The sequence below is a fragment of the Culex pipiens genome, chromosome 1 (genome assembly GCF_016801865.2).
Source record: "Culex pipiens pallens isolate TS chromosome 1, TS_CPP_V2, whole genome shotgun sequence".
Lineage (NCBI taxonomy): Eukaryota > Metazoa > Arthropoda > Insecta > Diptera > Culicidae > Culex > Culex pipiens.
This window is the reverse complement of record NC_068937.1, coordinates 118,951,401-118,975,006: the sequence shown is the minus strand read 5'-3', so window position 1 is coordinate 118,975,006 and position 23,606 is coordinate 118,951,401. Positions and strand designations below refer to the sequence as shown.

The window sequence follows — 23,606 nt, the reverse complement described above, 5'->3', positions numbered from 1 at the left end:
TACAATACTTTCAATACTTAAAATACTCTAAATACTTTAAATACTTGAAATACTTAAAAAAAACTTTAAATACTTTGATAACCTTAATTATTTGAAAAACTTTAAATACTTTAATTTAAAAAAAAAACATTGCATTACATTCCTTTTAATACTAAAAAAAACTTTGAAAACTTTAAATACTTCAAATACTCTTAATAATTTAAATACTTAAAAAACTTTAAATACTTTGAAAACTCTATTAGAACATTTAAAATACTTGAACTGCCCATGTTCGCATAAATGTCCCATATGCAAAAACAGCAAGCTGAGAAAAACGCATTTGATGTTTGTCCCATACACAAGGCTACGTGTTAAGTTTTCGCGAAAAAAACTGGATTTCCTCCTGATTTCTAGAACAAAGTACTGGATGTTATAGGCTCTTTTGAAAGAGCACACAATTTTGAACAAAACTGCATCAATATCTCGAAATCGATGAAAATGCATATGGGACATTTATGCGATCAGGGGCAGTGAAATACATTTAAAACTTAAAATACTTTAAAAACTTAAAATACTTTAAAAACATTAAATACTTAAAAAACTTTAATAACTTCAAATACTTTAAATACTTTAAATACTTAAAACATGACAACATGACGTCTTTAACCTAGGGAATGCATACTAGCGTGGCTCAAGGAGATATAAAAAAGACCAAAGTGTTCAATTTGGAGTGCCTCAAAAGGAATTTATCAACACTATATATAGCCCCAGAAGCTAGCCTGAAATGTTGGGCGCTTTTGGGTAAGGTTTAGTTGTTCCACTCTGAGCTGAAGTTATGATGGAATTTTAATAACTTTAATTTATTTATTTTTCACTTTTTAACTCTGCTTCGAGAAAGTTTTGATATACCCTACAATTTTGTCATTTTCATATAACCTTGAGCCACGCTAATGCATACGTTGTTCATCTTCTTCCAAATCAAAAAATGAAAATATAAAAACCGCGAACAAAATTGTGCAATCGTAGGGAACTGCTCCGATACAAAATACAAAATTCAAATAACTTACAGTTTTTGCAAATTTGCAACTTCCATTTATGTCATTATAGAGTGTAACTGGCTCCATATACTAAAAATGCATCCATGAATAAAATGTCTACAAAGTTTCACTTACTATCGGAGAATTTCGAGTAAAAATTAACTTGAAAGTAGTCTGTTTTGCGCTGGAATTGCACTAAATCTATAAATATTGCAAACAAAAACATGAGTTTTCAAATATTAAAGCCAGTCTCGGTTTCACAGAAAAAAAATCCACCACAATGGTATCAACAACGCAATAAATCTCATTTTCGATTCATTGTTTGAAAATTCTCCAAATTCTAGCACATGTTTGATGGAAAATTTATGCAAATCACATCGTCATATTCAATAACCAGTCGACGCCTTGTTTAATTTTCCTAGAAGCGCTTTGAAAAGAACATCATTTCACGGTTGATTTTACTGCTCCAACACCGCACCGCACAACTAGGCGGAAACCTACGCAAAACCAAAATTGCCTAATCATGGCTTCAATTTTGGTGTTGCTTTTTTGACGAAACAAAAAGATAAAAAAATAAACCCCAAAAAGCTCATTTCACAGCTCCCCAGCGATCGTTGGTGTGATGGGGGAGGAAAAACTAATTCCGGAAATCTTCACCCTGAAACCGACCTTTTTCTTGCGACCCGGCAAATGCCCTCGGTATAAAATTTCACAAAATTAATTTAAAACAGTTCAGCTCAACCGGCTTATCCTCACACACACACACCAACACTGATATGCTGCAAAGCTTTTTAACAGCACCACCACTTCCGGACGGAACATTATTTTTCATTAGGTTCGTCTCTGAGGAAGCCTTCACATCAAACGGGAAAGTTTCGTTGCTTTCTTTAAAGTCTGAGCAGCTTGATTTTTTAGTTTTCGATATTTTTGCTTGACTGGTTTTATTTTTTTAAGACATCGATTTTCCTCCCCTAGAAGTGAGAAGCCAAATCTCGTTTAATCTGTGATTAGTTTTGCTGCATCCCTCTATAGGTTTGGCGTCTGTGGCGTGCAGGCTCTTCCCGGATGGCGTCCCGGAACCCGGAAGAGACGACTTGGCGAAAGGAAGTATAAATAAATATCGCATGTAAACACACTCGCCACATACTTGGCTGGAGGACGTCGCAGGAGGACAACGACTTGGTAGACGCGCCGCCACCAGGGGCAGCACATCGATCGATACTGCTTCTTTTCCTCGGTGTGAAAGAAGAAGAAGGAAAACGCAGTGTCCTGAACGTGCCACATCGAAAGTTTTCTTGGCCAAACTAGCGGAAGAAAAGGGCAAAGGGTGGGTTGTTGTGAAGTATTTTTCATTGAATGTCGTTAAACTTGAACACGGATTGTAAAATCAACATATTGAAACTCTTAGCACAGACAAAAAGACGTAAACTGCCCATGTTCGCATAAATGTCCCATATGCAAAAACAGCAAGCTGAGAAAAACGCATTTGAAGTTTGTCCCACACATAAGGCTACGTGTTAAGTTTTCGTGAAAAAACTGGATTTCCTCCTGATTTCTAGAACAAAGTACTGGATGTTATAGGCTTTTCTGAAAGAGCACACGATTTTGAATCAAACTGCATCATTAACTCAAAAACGATGAAAATGCATATGGGACATTTATGCGATCATGGGCAGTAAATCTCCTTTAAAATGCATCAATCAACAACTTAATGGTCGATTTGGATAAATTACGTAAATCTACAAATTTTCAAAAGTAATATCACACAATACTCCTGACACAAAATCTGTCATCATTACCAGATATAATAATACCATAATACGTTTCCAATAGAGAAAAGATATCGAATATCTGGCAACACTGTCTAAAATTATTCAACTTAATTGTAAAACGAATCGTTGATTACAATGAAAATGTTTTTTTTTGTTGGAAATACAGTCCAGACTCGATTATCCGAAGTTTGGATTATCCGAAGGTTTGTAAAAGACTTCGGATAATCGAATCACATACAAACAATTTTTGTTTGTTTTTTTTTTTACTTTTAACATTAAATTCGAGTTCTGCAATCCCATTTTTGGTCAAATTTGAATGGTTAATTGCCTATAAAATTAAAAAAAAAATTCAATGTTTAATTACCACCATTTTGGCCGCCGTCTTGGATTTAAAATTTTTTAATATAAATTGGAATTTAGGGGTCATACTGAAGCTCAACAATCAAAAATAAAACAGCGAAAAACATTTTTTTTTTGTGGAAATCGTTTGTCGGATCGCCCAACGCAAGTGTGAAAAAATCTTTTGCAAAAATACCTTTTCATAGAAAAAAAAAAATGTCCATCATTCAATCCGTTTGTGGTCAGGATAATCGTTTCAACATGGAAGAAAAGCTTTTCTGATACCACAATTCGCTGTACACACTCACATGTACCGACTAAAAGTTGTGCTTTTGTCACTTTTATTATCCTTTTTATTTTGCTCCTTTTGTACTTAGTTCATCGCTTCCACGACGGTGCATCCGACCACTTCACCGAAGAAGACAGAGTTTTCCGCACAGTTTTCAGTTGGAAAAATTGCGGTTTCGAACATAAAAGTTTTTAAATTGCAAGTCAAATGGTACAAAGCATAACATAAATTGTGGTTTCATTCGTATTTCAAGTTACAATTGTTTTCATTTCAAATTTGTTGAAAAAAAAATCGATTTAAAACTGCAAACCAAAACCACTCTCAGCATTTCTCCTACCAAAAGCTGAAACGTTCTGCTACTTCAGGAGTTCATCAACCATGTCGCACACCGCGTGAGCTTTTGGACCGAATCCAACTTTCACTTCTCTTGGAGTCACTGCTCTTGGAGTTTCCTTCCCAAAAAAAAATTAAAATAAAAAAAATGCTCCAAAAAACTTTGACAAACATTCAGCCGGATACGTTACACACAGGCAAACACAAGTAATAATAATGCAAACAAACGAATGAAAGTTTACGGGGAGCAGGACGACCAAATGGAGGCCTCCGGCTGTTCGAAAAAGGTTGACATGTTTATATTTCTTCCCAAACCACCATCAAACCGGATTGGATCATGGAGTGAGCTTGCAGTTTCGACTTATCTGACACTGAAGAAAATCTTTTGGAAAATTGTTGTTTTGGCACTTGCACATTAACTGTCATTATGCTGAAAAATTCCCAAATGTATCAAAAACCATTTTTCACTTTTTGTAAATCTTCCTACTGTGTCAAAACTGTGTCAACAAAAAAAAAAAAAAAAAACGAAAGAAATCAGAGTTTGGGAAGCCATAAGGTCGTCTGGATAAGAAGTCCTCTTCCTCGGGGGCAATTCGTTGCTGCTCAGACAGTATCTTGTGTTGGTGTGTGTGTGCAGCTGATTGCTTGTGTATTTGTCTTGTTGCTATTTCGGAGAGTGTGTTTACGTACACAACAAAGAAACCTCCCCTTTACTGACACTTTGGAATTGACACAAAAAATCGTGGGCCCAAAGAAAAAATAATTCAACAATTAACAATTTTTAACTACTGTTCTGTTACAAATATTTACAATTTTCCTTTTCTTCCAATTTTGATTTTTGTTTCCCCGAGTCTGACCACTGATTGATAAGTGGGCCAAAACCAATTGAATTTTTCTTTACATAAAATAACATAGTTCTCACAAGAGCATTGTATAATTGAATCATTTTCAAACTTTTCATTATTATTCTTGTCTTGATATTAAGTTTGAGTTCAGATCTAACCTATGTGGTTGATGTTTTCCTTACTCTTAAAAAAGGTTACGGACATAATTTTAATAGGAATTATAAAGATTCGGCTTGAAAAAGTATCACTTAGGTACCGTCATCAGGGGTGACATTGGTCTGGGGGGTGATATTGGGTCATACAAATTTGATGGATTTGAACATCATTTTATAAAATGTTACTGAGATCAGGCTACACAAAAGTAATAGTAGTTTATGCAACAAGTTGCAAAAAGTGGATTTTTTCAGCACGAGTCGTACATTTTATCCAACGAGGTTCACCGAGTTGGATAAATACGAAGAGTGCTGAAAAAATCAAGTTTTGCAACGAGTTCCATACAACATTTTTTGCCATTCCGAAAAACACCCATTGAGTGAAATTTTAAGTCAAATTTTCATGTATTTTGTCAATAAATCGTTTAAATAAAAATTTTTTTTGAAAAGTGTTACTTTTCGAAACAAGTGCTGAAAAGTTCAACTTTTCAGCACCGATTTCAGTGCTGAAAAGTAGAACTTTTCAGCATTTATTTTGAAAAGTGTTGCTATTCGATTCTGTTATTATTGGTACAGAAAAGTAGGCTATTTCGTCGTTCAAGAATGACAGGAAAAGTAAGTAGTTTCATGAAGGAATTGCAAAAATGTATATTACTGACGTTATGTATATTTAAAATCGTGGTATGCTAGACTCTTAGTACTTTATTGTACACCCAAACGGTGGTCGCATCATTTCGCTAAGAATCTGCATGAAACTGTCCTCATTAATTTTTATCGTCGCCGTCGTGATAACTTGTCGTACGTTCATTTTGGGCCAAATTGAGTAAAGAACGCCATTTCTACCAGAATCGTGTGTGTGCAATAACAAAATCTGATATTCCACACAGTATTTTTTTTTTTTGTAAATTTGGAAGGTGTTATTTTGGAAGGTTGAATATTATCTCTTTTATGATGTTATTTTACCTCAATTCAGACTGAAAAAACGACATTACAACAGAAAAGTGGTAAAATTACACATTTTCAGAGGTAAAATTACACCTTATTTCTGACATAAAAGATGTACCCCTTCCCAGATGTAATATTACCATGATTTTTTTTTTCTGTGCAAGGGTGTGGGAATACAAAAAATATTAAACCTTGTCAATACCAAGTTTTGGTAAACAGGCAATGTTCCAAAATCCAGAATAGCTCAACTTGATATTGGAAAGATTTTATTTTGTGGTATTATTTAACCCTTCACAGTAAAAAATTTCTGTGTAAAATCGCATGCACATCACCTTTGTGAGCAAAAGCATGTAATATTGTATGAGAAAACGTGTACACAAAAAGTATGTACAAAAGCAAAATAAATAAATTTTGCACACCCCAAAAATAACATCAATCTGGTGAGAGTCATATCCAGATTACCAAGTCCGCGCCCAAACCATATCGGCTACATCACAATCTTGTAAACGTTTTCTCATATAATATAACATGCTTTTGCTCACAAAGGTGATGTGCATGCTTTTGCATGCGATTTTACCATCGGATTTTTTGCTGTGTTGGTATAACATGTTTGGAATTCTTGTGGTCATCCAAATACAAGATTTTGGTATGATTTTATGGTATTTTACCATCTATTACTGGGCAACCAAGGGCACATTTTGATCCCTATTATTTGCCCAAGTAATACCAAAATGTGGTATTCCCGTGTTATTTACCCCTGCTCGGGTAAAACCGCGCCATATGGCCGCTTGATGAATTGTGAGAGACAGAGCACCAACATATTCTTCTTTTTTAGAGTGACATAAGTGAAAATATTTATTATAATTTGATTAAGTAGTGTATAAGAGAGAAGAACCTGAGAAAATCATATAATTTTTTATTACATTTAAATGATCACGGTATCAAACCAATGAAAAAAAAATCAAATTAAAGAAAAAATGATTTTAGAGAGAAATACTCAAAAACATCAATCTTCAAACGATTCTTATCTAAAAATAAACTTTTTTTAGAAAGTAAATAGCAAAAATAGAATTTAAACCAGGAGCTTCCTAAAATCAATAAGATAATAACAACAATGCTTAGCCTCACGGTCGTCAGTCACCAGTAAGCGCCTTCAATCAAGAACACCAACGTCAGTTGGCATAGCTTTTGTTTACGTAGTTTTCTTTCCATCGTGGTTCACCTGGACTGGTCTACTTCTTCCCCGAAACATCACCCCATGTAAAAGTACGTTACGAAAAAGTCCCATTTTGCATGCTTCGCTGACATTGCCGGCTGAATGACGACGACGACAACCACAATTGGACGCGGTGGAGTCAGAATGGTGAATGGAGTTCTTCACAGTCTCGTGCAGCCAGGTTTTTTATGATGATGATAATGATGATTATAACGAGTTGGTTTGAAAACAAATCAACCGACTGATTGGGTTTCCTCACAACAAGGCATGTTTGTCGTAAAATACCGTGCGACTCCATGGAAGTCATTTGGCGAAGGCACATCAAGGAGTGTGTCATTTTATTACCAACTATTACTTTTAGGAGAAGTTCAAAGTATCAAGAGTAGTGAGAAAAGGTTTGCTCCACTTCTTGGTGTATCAGCTTGGGAATTTTTACGTCCTTGCCGCCATAAACATGGCAAGAGTGTAATTCCATCATCCAATTACCAAAGTGAAAGGATCCCATTCGTTTGGAGCAAAGTTTTCCCCCCTTCTCAAGAAACACATCTCGTCACCAGCTTAAGTCTTTGCTCTCTTTTCAGTGCTAATACGACTCCATCAATCGGATTTATGTCCGAAATCCATCACACGGTTCGTGGACTCTGGCTCTGAGAACGCCACCCGGGCAGGGTTTACCCTTCAAGGAAAGTGATACAAAGCACACACCCTCACACTTCGCGGTGAATCGCCATTCCGATGGAAAACAGAGACTCCGGAAGGCAGCAGCAACCCCCCGCAGCAAGAGTCATGAAAGCCAAGGGCCCTCGTGTGAACTGTATCCAGAGTGAAGCTCCAACCATAAAGCAGAGATGGATGGAGTCATCAATCAGAATTTTTCCCGTGGAAAGCATTTTTCCACTTTGGCAACGGTGTTGAAGTGGAAGCTGAAGGACGCTGCGTGTAATGTTGAGGGTCGTAACGACAGAGATACAACGTGACCAAAAATGTTTTAAAAATTTAACAACTCCACAATCAAACTGTAGAATCCCCTGAACTGTTGCAGTGCTGACACGCTACTAATCTATTTTTAATCAACCTGCGAAACCCACTGCCGTTTCGAGACTACGGTCTGACTCGTGTCCACCACTATCTGGGGTGCGGGATTAGTGTGATAATGTCCAGTGCGCGCACCTAGCTGCGGATATTAAACTCGAACGCCGCACTGCCAGGGTCGACTGTGGCCGTAGCGGCGCACACTTATCGACATCCCATAATCACATTTGGCGACCGCGCCTTACGTTTCAGCGCAACAACCGTAACTTGGACTAGGAAATTACGGTAAAGTACGGTCCCCCGAGGGGTTACATGGAAGCTGTTTGGAGCTTTGACATGTAAATTCGGACCATTACCTTTGAACTTTTAAAAAGGAACCTTACCCCTTAAGCTCCATGTTCCGCATCAGGCACCATCAGTTACGCCTGAAATACAACTTGTTGCGTTCGAAAATCGATAAGAACCTGGCCTGGTTAGTGTATGTGGTTGTGACGCTATTACAACAACCCGTAAGCAGACCGTCGTTACATGCGGTGTTGCAAGAACCGATGAACGGAGGAGACAAACAAACCCAAGGTTGTGTCTAGAACCATCAACATGCACACACGCACTCACAAACCAACGTACATTTCTACGAAGTTATTAATAGGGACGCGTCTTGGCTAAAATTACTTTAAATTTTTTCCGACTCCTGACGAAAATACCTTCCGGTGTGCGACGGTGGTGGTGGCCCGGGTGACCAGACAGACAGTTAGGCAGTCCCGGCTGTGAGTGGTGGGTGACGTAGGCTTGTGGCCATTAAAAACTGCCCACACGATACTCGCCCGCATAGGGGTGGAGGATATTCTCCAAACGAGAGTGCGATTTGTCCGCAGTAAAAGTTGGCCGACGGTGTGGAATTAAAGTGTAAAACTAACATCATTGGTATTTCAACAAATATTTTCGGTTGTTTTTTTCAGATGCAGATTATGAACCATCAAAGATCTACCGTTGAGCATGAATTACCGCCAGCATTACTGCAAACAAATGCGATACTAAGCGGATTTCGATCAGAAATCTTTACTTCCAAAAAGCTTTTGCTACGACCTTAATTTTTTTTCCAACTCAAATGTAATTAACAAAATGAATATATTTTTTTAAATGCTGGGTGTCCCAAAAACCTTTTTTCTGTTGTTGTCACCCTACTACCCACTGTTAGTACCCATTCATATTTTGTTTCAAATAACAGTACTCACTCAATTTCATTGTTGTCGAACAGCAGCTCGCCGCGTTGCTCCTCGTAGTCCTTGCCGGTCTTGGCGGTGCCGTCCTCGGTCCAGTACGGCACGCGCACCTTGCCGCGAGCGCCGCTGTACCGCTGGACCTTCAGCTCGTACACACCGACCGATTCTACCAGCTCGTGGTCCTTGCTAGCCAGCGCAAAGATACCGGAGTGATCGTCGTCGAGAATCATAACCGTGGCGACCTTGGGCGTAGACAGCGTTGCCGGCTCGGAAACGTTGCTGAGCCGGATGTAAAAGTGCTCGTCCTGCTCAAACACTTCGTCGTCAATGACCTCGATCTGGAAGCGCTGCTCGTCGACGCCCGGACCGAACTTGAGCGTACCCTTCTTGCCGATGTAGTCGGAACCGGCCTCGGCCGAACCGTCCTCCGTTTCGAAGTCGACCGTCACCGAGGAAGACAAATCACCGCGACGCACAACGCGAACATCGAACGCGCCGACCGACTCCATGACCGTGTAGTGACCGGGCTCGAAGAACACCTTGCAGACAGCGTCCTCCTCGATCGCCTCGTCGACGTCCACGCGCTGCAGCTCGGCCTTAACCTCGCTCAGATCGGACTGGGCCCGCTCCGAAATCTTCCGCATGATGTTGCCGCTGCCCATCATCTTGCGGGTGGCCTGGATGCGGTAGAATGCTCGCGACTTGGGTCCCTTATTCATTAGCTGCTCCTGGGCCATAACTTCGAGCTGCTCGAGATCATGCTGGGGATACTTTTTGCGCAAGTCCTTTAACGTGGAGATGTACTCGCGACGGGACTCTTCAAAGTCACGAACCTCCTCCGTTACGCCGCCGTTCTCATCGATAGTATTCAATTTCTCGTCCCGATTATTCATCTCAAGCGCCGACTCCGCCTCGACCTGGACGATGACGCCGCGCTTGTTCATACGGTACTGCTTGCCAATGTACTTGTAGATCAGTAGTCTTCGATCTGCGATGTAGGCCGTCATTACAGTAGCAGGGAAGAAAAGGAATGTGAGGAAGCCCTCCCAAACATCCACGCGGCCGGGTGTGATTTGTGCAAGGATCAGATAAAGCCAAATGTACGCAAACACAGACCAAGTCGCCGTCACGAAGAATACTCGCAGATGCTTAATCTTGCGTACCTCACCATCTGGGATAACCAGGACGCAAATTGCGATGATAACGAAGAGATTGTAGGCAGCTGAACCGACAATAGTACCGGGACCCAAGTCGCCCGCATTAAAATTTTTCGCTACGATTTCAATGATTGACAACAGAATCTCAGGTGCGCTTGAACCAAGTGCCATCAAAGTAAGGTTGGCAACGGTTTCGTTCCAAACACGGACCACTACAATCTGGTCTTCACAACCCTGTTTCTTCACCCGGACTTCCTTCTCCTTCGAGGTTATAACTTCAATAGCAGCCATAAACCGATCACTCACAATCGACACACCGATGAACAGGTAGAGCAATGCTAAAAAGTACACCATACCACGGGCGAAGCGATCGCCGGTGGTCAGGTTATCCTGTGGTGTCCATACTGGAAACATCAACCCATCTTCGCAGACGGTGTCGTCGTCGTCGGCATGTTGACCACTGGGCGTAGCAGCAGCACGAATCGACTGATTCGCCGGCGTGGCGCTTACGCTGTCTCCATTAGTTACTGACGCTGTTGCCGCTGATAACGCGATCACGAGGAGGATGCCGATGCCGAGCCCCAGTGATCTTCGTACGCTGAAATCCGTTGCCATTGTGTGCGACTAGTATCTTCTACAGGGTTAGAGAGGTATGTGCAGTGTACGTGTGCGGTATATCTACAAATCCAATTGAGGGGGGCGATGAAGGGGTGCGCTGAGTTAGTGAAGCTGTGTAGCCGATACTACTACCATAAAACCACCCACAAACGATCGGGATGAGATACGCAAGACTATATTGACTACTGGAAGCAAACCCCGAACACCAAACAAACGCTCACACCTGCCTTACACACTCGAAGGAGAGAACAATAGATAAAGAGAGGATGAGAGGTGCTGCCCAATGTACAAAACACACACACGTTGCGATGGATGCGTTGCAGAACAAGTTACAAGTTTAGTGCTATGCCCGCTACTGCTAGTACTACTACTGGTGCCAACGCGCGAAGCCTTCGGAAGATCCCGGAGCTGGTGGTGGCAGTTTGGAGGTTTTCCTGAGTCCGGAGCTGAGCTACTGGGCTGACCTGCAGATACGTTTATCGGTCGGATGCGAGGCTGGAGAAGGGTGCCGGTCTTTGCCGTGTCGATGCCGGTGGTCAATTACGGTTGGAGTTTTGTTTTACGCAATTATTCCCGGTGAACGGTACAACGGTGGTTTCGTCGCTTTCGGCAGAAGGGATCTTTCGGTTAGATCTGACAGTTTAGATAAGACTGATGTTGTTGTGCAGAGATAAAATAGTTTTCGAGAATGGAGCGAACGCTGGACCGGAAGCAGTGCTGCTAACTGCGACTGCCGGCTTCACATTCGGCAGAATGATCACGTGCAAATCCTGTGCCTTCCATAGCGAATTCCACGTGTTTCGATACTCTTCTTAACTTCGTTTTCTTCTTATTGCTTCCTCTTCTTCTTCTCTCGGATCAATCACACATTTGTGCGAGCACAGCACTCTATGTTGAACAGGTGGCGCCCTCACGACGGTGGGGCCGGTTGACACTTTTGACAGCTGGAGCCGCTTTTTCAAGCACTGTCACTTCTTCTGCTTGCTCTTTGCATCAAATAACTTCACCGGATTAGCTGACCTGTGAAGGATATTTCATCACTGAAGGAAAAAAATCACTCAATTTTGACACTCTCAGGCTAGACGCTCTTTTCGTTACACTGCAAAAAAGTGTGATCGCTACTAAAAATACACACACGTTCTTCTTGTCAGTACACGAGAAAACGGATTCTTATTTTTCGTGATCACACATTTTCTCATAATAAAAACACGCCAGAGCAGTGAAACATTAGGAAATTTCTATACACACAGCTCTTCCCGCCATTATAGATTTTTTTCTTGCCCAGAAGTGGCCAAACAAACTATTCTTAGATAAATTTCAACTATTTTTTCGCTTTCTCCTAACGTCGCTGCGCGCCACCCCCTCGCACTGTCACTCTCACACACTCACACACATAAACCTTTCTCGCTGCTCACTCGCTCACTCACGATCTCTCACTTGAGGCGCGCGCGTGATCTTATACTCTCTCTCGCGGTGTGACACACGCGGTCACCGCGCCACGCCACAGCGGAGAGAGAGAACGTTGATTTAATTTTAGTTTAGCTCTCGCTTCTTGCTGTTGTTGTTCTTTTTCTGCTCCGCTTGTTGCTTCTTGGTTTTTTTTTCTTATTCCTTGCTTTTCACCGTGCTCACTTTTTTGCGTGCTTTAATTTCGACGTGTGGTAATTTGAATCCATCTGTTTGGTGATGTCTTTCCTGCGGAGAAAAGAGAGAAGGAAAATCAAAAATAAATCGCACATTTTTCTCTGACATTTTTTTTTTTCGGGGGTTTCAAATCCAAATAGTATTCTACATGTGTCACACCATTTTCTAACACTCTCTCTTTCTCTCTCTTTCCCTCCTATTCTCACTTCCACCTGCTTCGCAGGTGTCACGCACGGGCACGCACTCGAGAGGCCCTGATATTTCCCCCGGTAGAGCCAAAAGATCAACTCATGGTCCTCATTAAAAATAATTTTTTCTTCGCACACGCGCTAATCAGACATTTTCTTTTGGTTTTCTCTCGCACTAATTTGAGCGCCGATTAAAAAACTTATTCGTGATGAAAAATAATCCGCAACGTATGTACCGTGTTTACACAAAAAACAAACAAAAAACATCCACCAAAGTCACGGTCGGTAAACAAAAACAATACCCAAAAACTCAGACGTCCGCGCGATCGAAAACAAAAGAAAAATCCCGCCACAATCGATCGCGATCGATCGGAGGAACCTCCCCGGGGTCAAACGAAAAGAATTTCGCCAGCGACGGTGAAGAAAGCACAACGCTCACTTTCTCACCATCCCGCTTCCTCACCTTTCTCTCTCACTCACGGTTGTCACCCACCAAAAAGCCAGACTCGGAAGTCGTCGTCGCAAACACCCGCCAAAAACCCGAACCGAAACCGAACCGCGCGAGCCAGGAGCCGCGCCACCTTTACTCGAGAGCACCGTACAGTGAACTAAAAATATCCGGACGGACGGACCCGTGGTTTGGTGCGGCTTTAGGGTTAGGTACGTGCGCGTGAAAAGCCGTGCGCGTCGTTCGAAAAGTTCTCACGCGCGTGATATGAGCGAGAAGCTGGCCGCACGAGATCGAGAGAAAGAGAGCGGAACTGAGCAAACGGTTGAGGTTGTACTAATGAGTGGCGCTACTCGCCAAGACCGTACAGGGGACAGGTTTTGAAAAAAAAGTTTCTAATTGTAAAGTATCTTCATCAAAAGAGTTTTACTGAGTAATCCCCGAGAGAGAAAAAATCGAAATAGAGCGAGCCTTTTCTCTCTCGTTCATGAGAGACCGATTGATTTAACCAAGAATTTCGGGAAAAACTAAAAACGCACTATCTCATTGACAAGTGACACGTCAGAAATGTTCAAGTTACTGTCACTTTTCGTACAGTTTTTAGTTTGACACTTTTTAATGAGTTTGACAAAGTCGAACGTAAAGTTAAGGACTGTCACTTTTCACATGACGATTTGCGGACATTTCAGGGCATGATCCCCTATGTGTATCGATCTCAAATCCCAAATATGAGCTTGATTGATTAGTTTTTCCGCACCCTAATATGGCCAAGTAATACATTTTGGGTCCTTTTGAAAAGTTGGGCGAGAGTTTGAAATTCGGCAATAATGTTTTAGACATAAAAGATATGAAAAAAATAACGAAATATTATCACACTCAGAACACTCAGAAAAACTCGTTTTCATAATTTTTAATTTTCAATTCAGCAAAAGCCATATCTCAAAAACCCAGGGTCGGATCGAATATGTACACTATTTTCGCTTTCTCATGGGGAGTACCCGGTTATACCATACACTTTTCCTTTTTAAATTCGAAATTTTTAATTATATCTAGGGTAAAATAAAACCTTTGAATTAAATATCTTTCACCTTAAAATTGTAATTAACTCTGAGTCCAATTGCATTTTAATTTTAAAATACCATTTTTTTGCTTTGACGGTGCTTTTGCTTGATTTTTTTTAGAAAATCAAATTTCCACCTGATTTTGCCATGTGGACCTCAACGGAGTGATATCGCATAGAAAAACATCGGAAAATCAAAAAAATGAAAATCGTTTTTCGCCAAGAGTATTGCTCTGAAATGAAAAACATATGGTTGGCTCTTTGATTTATTTTTGAAAATCTCACATTCATTGATATGAAAAGCATACTTTCTCTGGTGTGTCACAAAAAAGATTGAAAATGTAATCGGTGAGACTGGTTGGATAAATCCAGAGTTTTTTTTTTAAAGGACCGATAAATTATTGTCTTTCATATGTTTATAGGACCTAATCAAAAAAAAAAAAAAAAAAGAAAAACTCTAGAAATGTACGACTCGTGCTGGAAAAATCATTTTTTCTTTCAAGATTCATAATTATAGTTCTGAATACTGAAATAACATATTAATGAATAAGAACTCATCGGTAATTTGCTGACCAAATTTTGGCATTAAAAAAATGCGTATCATTGCACAAATTCTTGTGACAGTAAAAAAGGAAGATTCATGATTTCTTGTTATTAATTTACTTATTGTGACGGTAGCTCACTTTCTCTCTCACTGCCGTTCGCTCCACAACAGCTGAGTTGCTCTCGCGTCCCAAAGTCTCTTGAAAAGCGCAAACGACCAACGCCAGCCGACGACAACGCCGAAGGGGGTAGTTTTTTCCGGCTAGCATGAAAACGGCCTGATATTTTAAAAATATGTTCCCGCTTTCTTGCACGCCGACGACGCCACCGCCCGACGTCGCAAACTTCGACGCCGTCATTTGCGCGTCCAACTGTGAAACTGAGCGCGAAAAATGGTCAACTCACGCAAGGCATATAAATCCACGCGAGGAAATATGTAAATTGAAAAAATAACGAAAAACTTCGTTCGAAAGCAATTTTCTTCACCGGCTTAGGCAATGTTTTGAGTAGATTTTTCTAGTTGAAACACGTTTTTGGCATTGCTTTTCGTATATTGCTCGATCAAGATGACAAGACCGCTCAGCTGTCAATGGTTAATGTCACAAGTTCTCAGCTGAATCTGGTTGAGACTGGGGGTTGACTGGCTGCAGTACTTTTAATAGAAAAATTGTATAATGTTTGTTGATATTAGTTGTTCATCTGCTAATAAGAATCTGTTACATGACTAAAAGCAAACTAAAATCAAAATCTTTTAATCGATTCTAGGCGAAAGATTTGAACTTTTATCGATGTGATGCAAGTTATGCAGCAACATGAAAATTATATCTGTCTTGGTCAGTTATCGATGACGAAATTATCCTCATCCAACGCACTAGAGTGAAATCGATTACGACGAAAACGCCGCAACGTCGTTATCTTGGGAAACCGTTTTGACGCAATCCGATTTCTTTCAGAACTTAGTTATCTACTACCCACAGTATACAAAAATGACCATCACCACCACCATCACGGCGTAAACATTTACTGCAGTCCGAGTGTGATATCTATTCCACGGCGGAGGCTAACGAGCCAAGCGAAATTAATTACAAGACATGGTCCCCGGTTCGTCAAACGAGCCGGGCGCGAGTTTCGCAATAATCCGCGTCATTAGTTGGTTCGTTGGCAATAGAACGGGACACACACAATGCAGCAGGACCCTGTCTGACGTCTTCGTCGTGTCATAGCCACGGAACAGACATGGGGCACGCCAGGAATGTAAATCCACCCCCGTGACCTCCTCCAACAGTTTGGCTTTGTTTATGAAGTGATTTTTTTTTTAATTTTCCTAAAGATAAAGTATTGCGTTTGCTCTTGTATTGTTAATTGTTGGTCTCCATAATTATGCTGGAGATTTGATTTATTGTTAAAGATAAATTTGTATAAAATATTTTAGTTAGCTACAGTGATTAAAATAAAATATTGCTTTGGAAATTTTGATTTGAACAACAAACTTTATGGGTTATTAAATATCCTACGCTGTTGGTGAAAGTTAATCCAAAAAAACCAACTTATGATTCATAACTATAAACGACAAAACAACAACAGAATCGCATAAAAGTGAGGTGCATTATAAATCTCTGAATCATCATGAATCGAGAACCGACTCCGCTCACCAACTTCTGCCGGCTGCTAATGGACCTTTCACACGGCGGCGGCAATCTGTGTGATTGTCTGACTGACTGGTTTTTGATTGATTTAATTAGTCGTCTGTTGTATGGCCAATGATTGATTGATAGTTCAGCCCAAACTCAGTGGACTGTGCAAAGCACGGTCCAATGGGGTGGAAATTAAATGTATTGTGGATGCTTCCGGGCTTTTACTTGAATCCAGTATGGATATTATCATGCTGAAGTATTTAATTTTGTTCAAAGTTTTATAAGTTATAAGTTTTATAAAACAAAATCTAATAGTGAAACAAATACAAAACACGGAAATGGATTTCAAATCACTATCGCTAAAGATGAAAAAAAAATGAGCTAAACCTGCCCTATTACGAAATTCCACGTCATAATATCAACACTTAAACCAAAACCGTAACCAAAACGGCAAAACATGTGTTTGACTTGAAATTCGCAGGACGCGAGGAGAATGGGAATTTTTCGACTTGGGAGGTGGCAGATTTGAGGGAATAATGAAATATTGTGATGCAAAACATAGTCAGAGACGCATGCGCCCGGGAAATATCAACCTGAATAACACAAGAAATTTGAGCAAGCTTTTTTTATGGTGACCAAAATAATAAGTTAGACTAAAACACAAAAATCCTTTTTAAAATCTCTATGATATTCTTGATCAAAATATTTTAAAAATAATAAAATTTCAAAAATAGGGTCACCTACCCTTCAAGAGCGACTGTACGCGAGAGACTTATTTATATTCTCATTCTCAGCGCAGGTTGGCAAAATTTTCCTACCGTTCTCAATTAAAATCGTTTCAACCAGCAAAAAATAACACCATCAACCGCAAGTATACTCAAAACATGTAACTCGAATTTCCAATCAATGCCGCGGCAATCGTGTGACGCCAGCGCGTTTTTGGCAAAATAAGCATTTGTCGAACGAGGTGCTAATTTTAGGGCGGGACAGATGCTGGATTTAGCTGGTTTGGCTTCACTCAATGAAAGTCTCCGCTCGGGGGTCCAGCTGGAGTGAATTAATTTGGGTTAAAATTGCCTTGGGGTGTTATTTTAAGCTCGCCTGGTGGGGCGTAATCAACTAATGTCAATGTTATTGCTGTCGATCGTGTTTGGGATGTGTTCGATTAGAAAGAGATCGAAAATGGTAATAATTTATGAAAAGATAAATTTTGGAAAAAAAATGTTGAAGATTGGTTGAAGTAATCAAATCGAAAAAATAAAAACAAATAATTTTAGTAAATGTGTTGTTTTATGAAATGGTTTCATTATCTTACCTTATTTCATATTTTCAAAAGTTTATGGAATCAACTTTTTGTTAAGCAGCATCATGATAAAAGCTGAAGCAGATGCAAGATGCACCAACATTAAAAAAAACATAGATTATTTTAGGTTCTTATTTTTTATGGGATGACTCCTAGGTCATTTATAGAAGATAGTATTCCAAAGTCATAGACCAATTTTAAGATGTGCCTAATTCTAAATAATTAATCATAAAAAACCTAATTAGAAGTTCTAATAAAGAACAAGAAATTTTGAGACGTAATCATGGGTAGGTATCATAGATAGTAGGTATTCAATTCCAATTAGAGCAATGTTCCAACTTGAGTTTTACATATAAATAACCCATATAACTCAGCACGCTTCAACGCATTTAACTCAGCACGCTTCAAAAGAACTGTTATGTATACAGTATGTAAAAAAGTATTTACACCCCTTGGGCACTATGCACATTTTGTGATGAAACATGTAAACAATTTAAAGTTTGACAGAAACCTAGTACTACGTTTTGTTCAGAAACTCATGCAGAACATTTTGCTACAAAAAGCTCATGAAAAGATGATTTCCATAAAAAGTTATATAATAAATACTATTACAGAAATCAAAAAAGGTGCAAAAAAAGTTTGTACACCTTTCGAAAAATTTACATAAATAATGTTATTTGTTGACAAATCACCATAAATCCAGTCTCCCAACTCCAAATAGGCATCCATGACTGATTAACAAAAAAATTAGGATTGAATATAAAGTTTCCTAAATATTTTACATAATTCTGGAAATTCTATATAAAACTTTTAATTTAACTAATTGTCAAAATATTACCATAGAATTGCTAAATAAACATTCTGGAGTGGGTATAACACCGTTTTGGGGGTCTTTGTATCGCTAGAATAGATTTTTCGTTGGAATCTCGTACCAACCCGGAATTATGTCGTCGGAAAATCCGCCGGCATCCGAACCGGTCCACAATTCACAAGTCAACCTATGTGGCATCGGAAAGGGCATACAATTTCCAATCTTTTGATACCCATACATCTAGGTTTTCTATAAAACTTTTAAAATACCTAGGCAAAAACGTTGTTATAGTTTCGTTTGAGCAATCTGTCAAAAATGTATGGTTTTTCGTAATTTTTGTTCTCGTGGATCTAACTTATAGTGATTTTTGGAAAAATAGAAATTTCAAATATATTGAAATACCTAATTTTTTAGGTAAATTTCGATTTTTTGTAGATGTGCCTGGTTTTGAAGATATAGCCACCGAAACATTGATTTCAGCGAAATATTTGCAGTTTTTCGATGTTTAAATTAGTGACCATAAGTGACCATTTCTGATTTTTTTTAAGTTCAAATAAATTGTTATAAAATTGTCTTAGAGATATTGAAGATTGAACCTCTGGTTGCTGAGATATATCGGTTTGAAGAAAAAGAAACAGAAAAATCGAAGTTTTCTAAGTTTCACCCTGTTTGGATGAGACTAAAAAAACGTCTATTTTTTAATGCCGATGTCTCAGCAACTAATGGTTCGATGTTCAATGTTAAAAAATGAAACATTTGTGAAATTTTCCGATCGTTCCGAGAACAATTTTTTTTTTGAATCGAGGCTGACATTTCTAAAGGGTGTAATAATGAATGTTTGGCCCTTCAAAAATGAAAATGGAACCCCTAAAGAGTACCCTGATGGTAATCGTTACAAAACAACTTTACGATTCTTCACCGCAGTTCGGACATGGCCAAGTTTGTGCGAACGAGTGAGGTTCGGGACCGGCAAAGATCGCGTCCGCATGGCTTAGAAAGAAACATTTAATAGTCTACCATAATGCTAAGAAGACGGGGGTTATTTGTTTTAATCATCATCTTCATCCACTTTTCCCCTCTTCGAGAGCGGCGTTACAGATTTCTAGGTGATGGACGGTGAAGGCGATCGTCTTTAAGCCAGGGTTCTTCGGTCGAATGAAGACGATCCGGTCTATCGAGCATCGGTCACGACGAGGATGGACGGATTGACCAAGGTGTGACTAAGTTGGGATTACAGTGGACAAGAATCAATTTTATTAAATTTTTGATTTTTATGTCTGTACTTCATACAAAAAAATCACGATTGAATATTTGGAATTGGTTGACAGAAGACATTTTGACCTTTTAACGATATAACTTCCCATTGTGCCAGGGTGTCAGTTGGTGGTCTCCTCACAACACTGACACTGATCACAAACATAGTTTAGATTTTCCTTGAGTGGCGTTTCCCAGCTGAGAAAATCCGAAGGAGTGGGGAAGGAAGTCGTCACCGCCGTTGGTTGGGTTGAAAATATTTTCATATGCCAATAAAACCTTGCGAGCCGAAATCACAAAAGACATAAACGACGGCCATAAAATTCGTCTTGTCGCGCGGGGAGCGTTCACATTTTTTGCTCTTGGTGGTGGGCCACCTTCTGGGTGGTGGTGACATGGTTGACACAGTCCTTAAACCACGTGGTTATTTCAAGTCCCACACGGCAGTTCGCCGCTAATTAGAAATGATCTGAAGCTATTTAGGTTGCATACCCAAGGTTAGCCCTTCTGAGTTATGAGTTTTACGGTGCGTAATAATTGAGTTGTGAACGGAGGAGGCATTTGGCATTTTTATATGAGTAATAATCTACAACAGTATTTTGCCATAGAATACATGACTAAACCTCTAACTTGAGTAAAATATATCAAAAGTATGGGGATAACAAAAACGTACTGAATGTGTTGAAATGTACAGTTTTTTTTTTAAATTCCTATAATTGGAGATGTTAACTCTATAATGCATTGTACACCAACAAGTCGGTGGTAAGAGACGCAAGAAATCTCATTTGATATTGACATCCTTAATCCCAAAACATTAAATTTTATTACATCCACCATTTCACCAAACAGAATAAACCATTCCACAATCTAGTTGAACTTATCCCGCTAGCGCAAATGATGCAATTTCTGTTGGTCAAATGGAATTAAAAAAAGTGTTTTACGGCACAAAATTACAAAATCTGTTCCAAATTCTGCAAACAAGCTACACGGTCTGCGGCGAAAACACGTGCGGGATAATCAGCTTTGGTCGGCCACAGAGCTCAGCTGCCACCGGTTTTGCATATCGACAAACATTCGACAGACTCTGGAGAGTCAAAACGAGGCAATAGGAGGGGAGGCAGGACAGGGTGGCGCGTAGCAAAGTTAATTAAATAGTTTAATTTCCAACTCGCGGGAAAAGGCAGGGCGACTGGAAATAATAAACAGCATTTAGTTGGCTGGCGGAAAACGACAATAATAGCAAGAGGAGGAAAAAATAAAACAAATTAAAGCCAACTAAATTAAAGAAAAAGACACCCTCAACGCAAAATGAATAAACACACAATGTTGCGTTGCCGATCATCAAACTCGAGAACCATCGTGCGTCTCCATTGAAACCAGTCTCTACCAGAGGGGCAAAAAAAGCATTTCGTGGTTTTTCATTGGTCATTTTCCAACCAGAAACAGATAAAACCGATAAACGCTTTTACCGTTTCAGTGCGGTGTTTATTCGTTGCGAGCTGACCTACCGGTTAGCTCATCACTTTAATCGTAATGTGTTAATCGAGGACGGTCGTCACGCAGTTTTGATGGATGTGAGCAGCTTCTAAAGTCTGATTTCGTTTTATTCTGTGGAATGATTTTTTTTTATTTATTTTGTGTTCAATTTAATGTAGTTTTTATAGACTTGTCAAATGCGTTGAAATTATATTTTTTTAGAAACAAGAAAGAAGAAAGTTTAAAGAAACCTTTGAAAGCTACAAGATCTTATTTTTAAAGTTTCTTAGACTCATAGAGGGAAATTTTGTGAACTTTGTGAAGACAAAAAAGTAATAGTAGTTTATGCAACAAGTTGCAAAAAGAAGATTTTTTCAGCACGAGTCGTACATTTATTTAACAAGGTTTACCAAGCTGGATAAATACGAGGAGTGCTGAAAAACTCAAGTTTTGCAATAATTTGCTTACCATTTTTTTTGCAATTCCGAAAAACGTCTTTTGAAAGGAATTTTGTGTCAAACATCAATGTGTCACCATTTTAATCTAACAAATATTGAAAAATGTTACTTTTCGAAACTAGTGCTGAAAATTTCAACTTTTTAGCACCCATTTCAGTGCTGAAAAGTAGAACTTTTCAGCGCTGGTATTGAAAGTTATTAATTTTCCCATCTGTTATTTTCGATAAAGAAAAGAAGGCTATCTCATCGTTCGGGAATAAAAGGAAAAGTAAGAAGCTTCACGACGGAATTTAGACAGGTAGTTTCTGATTCCCAATTCGGTAATACATCCAAAAATAAAGTTATTTTGTTCAATGATGTTTTAAAGACATTTTCTAAAACATTATAAACACCACCTAATAATTTTTGCCTTTGATGGTTAATAACCGCCATTTTCATCCTCTTAAACATATTTATAAATATTTATATAACTTGAGAAAAGTAAAAAGTAGCAGGGTAATTCTCTACCAACTCACACGAAATCGGGAAAAGTTGCCCCGACCCCTCTTAGATTTGCGTGAAACTTTATACTAAGGGGTAACTTTTGTCCCTGATCACGAATCCGAGGTCCGTTTTTTGATATCTCGTGATGGAGGGGCGGTACGACCCCTTCCATTTTTGAACATGCGAAAAAAGAGGTGTTTTTCAATAATTTGCAGCCTGAAACGGTGATGAGATAGAAATTTGGTGTCAAAGGGACTTTTATGTAAAATTAGACGCCCGATTTGATGACGTACTCAGAATTCCGAAAAACGTATTTTTCATTTAAAAAAAACATAAAAAATTAAAAATTCTCCCATTTTCTGTTACACGACTGTAAAAATTTTTGGAACATGTCATTTTATGGGAAATTTAATGTCCTTTTCGAATCTACATTAACCCAGAAGGGTCATTTTTTCATTTAGAACAATTTTTTTCATTTTAAAATGTCGTGTTTTTTCTAACTTTGCAGGGTTATTTTTTAGAGTGTAACAGTGTTCCACAAAGTTGTAGAGCAGACAATTACAAAAAATTTGATATATAGACATAAGGGGTTTGCTTATAAACATCACGAGTTATCGCGATTTTACGAAAAAAAGTTTTGAAAATGTTGGTCGTCGTTGATCATGGCCGTTCATGGTCACCCGTGACAGACACGGACAAACTAAAATTTTCGTCAATACTTAGAAATTTTGGAATCTTATGATTGCAAAACAACTGGACAGGTGTAACATTAAAAACTTTTTTCATTCAAATCTTGAATGTGTGGCCTGTAATTTAAATTTTTTAACTTTTTTGTTTTTTGGAAAACCGACCACGCATGACGTCCCATAAAACTGCGCTTGCAGAAATTGGTTTTGTGACGGCTTTTATGGTTAAACGCTGTGAGGGTTGGATAATCGTGCAAGCGGGAATGAGAGAGAAAAGGAAAATGTCAATCGCGAGTGTGTGAACACGAAAACTTGTTCGGCTATGTTCGGCGCTGAGATTTTCATTAGGGAGAGAAGAGCAGTTATATTTGAGGCATGAATATTCAGGCGGGATAATTGTAGTTGCTGATAGTTGATATTTTGATATTTTAACAACCCTGGGCATGACTCAAAAAATCCTTACCAGCCAAAGTTGAACGTTTCTTAGTCCAACTTCAACCAGTTGGTTTCTTTCTTACATTTTAGCAATATTTTTTTGTAAAATTAGCAATAATCTTGAGTTTTGTTTAAAGGTCCGATACAACAGAAAAAAATATGGTAATATTAAATCTCGGAATGGTGACAGATTTTGTGTCAAGAAATGTCATCAGACATCAGGAACTGGTGAAACTGATAAAGTTT

The 23,606-nt window shown here is 39.0% G+C and overlaps 1 protein-coding gene across 14 annotated transcripts in view; it reads right to left on the bottom strand.

Annotated features, from left to right (window-relative positions):
* Positions 1–23,606, bottom strand: part of LOC120429813 (sodium/calcium exchanger 3) — a 164,339-nt gene that overhangs the window by 100,779 nt on the left and 39,954 nt on the right. For 3 of the 14 annotated variants that reach the window (XM_052706752.1, XM_052706753.1, XM_052706751.1), the window contains exon 2: positions 9,175–11,957. In XM_052706752.1, the coding sequence (XP_052562712.1) occupies positions 9,175–10,934 (1,760 nt within the window). In that variant the 5' untranslated portion in view covers positions 10,935–11,957. Of the gene's footprint in view, positions 1–9,174; positions 11,978–12,569; positions 12,633–13,232; positions 13,408–23,606 lie in introns of those variants that run through there. The other 11 variants (XM_052706740.1, XM_052706754.1, XM_052706742.1 and 8 more) reach the window with 10 other exon arrangements.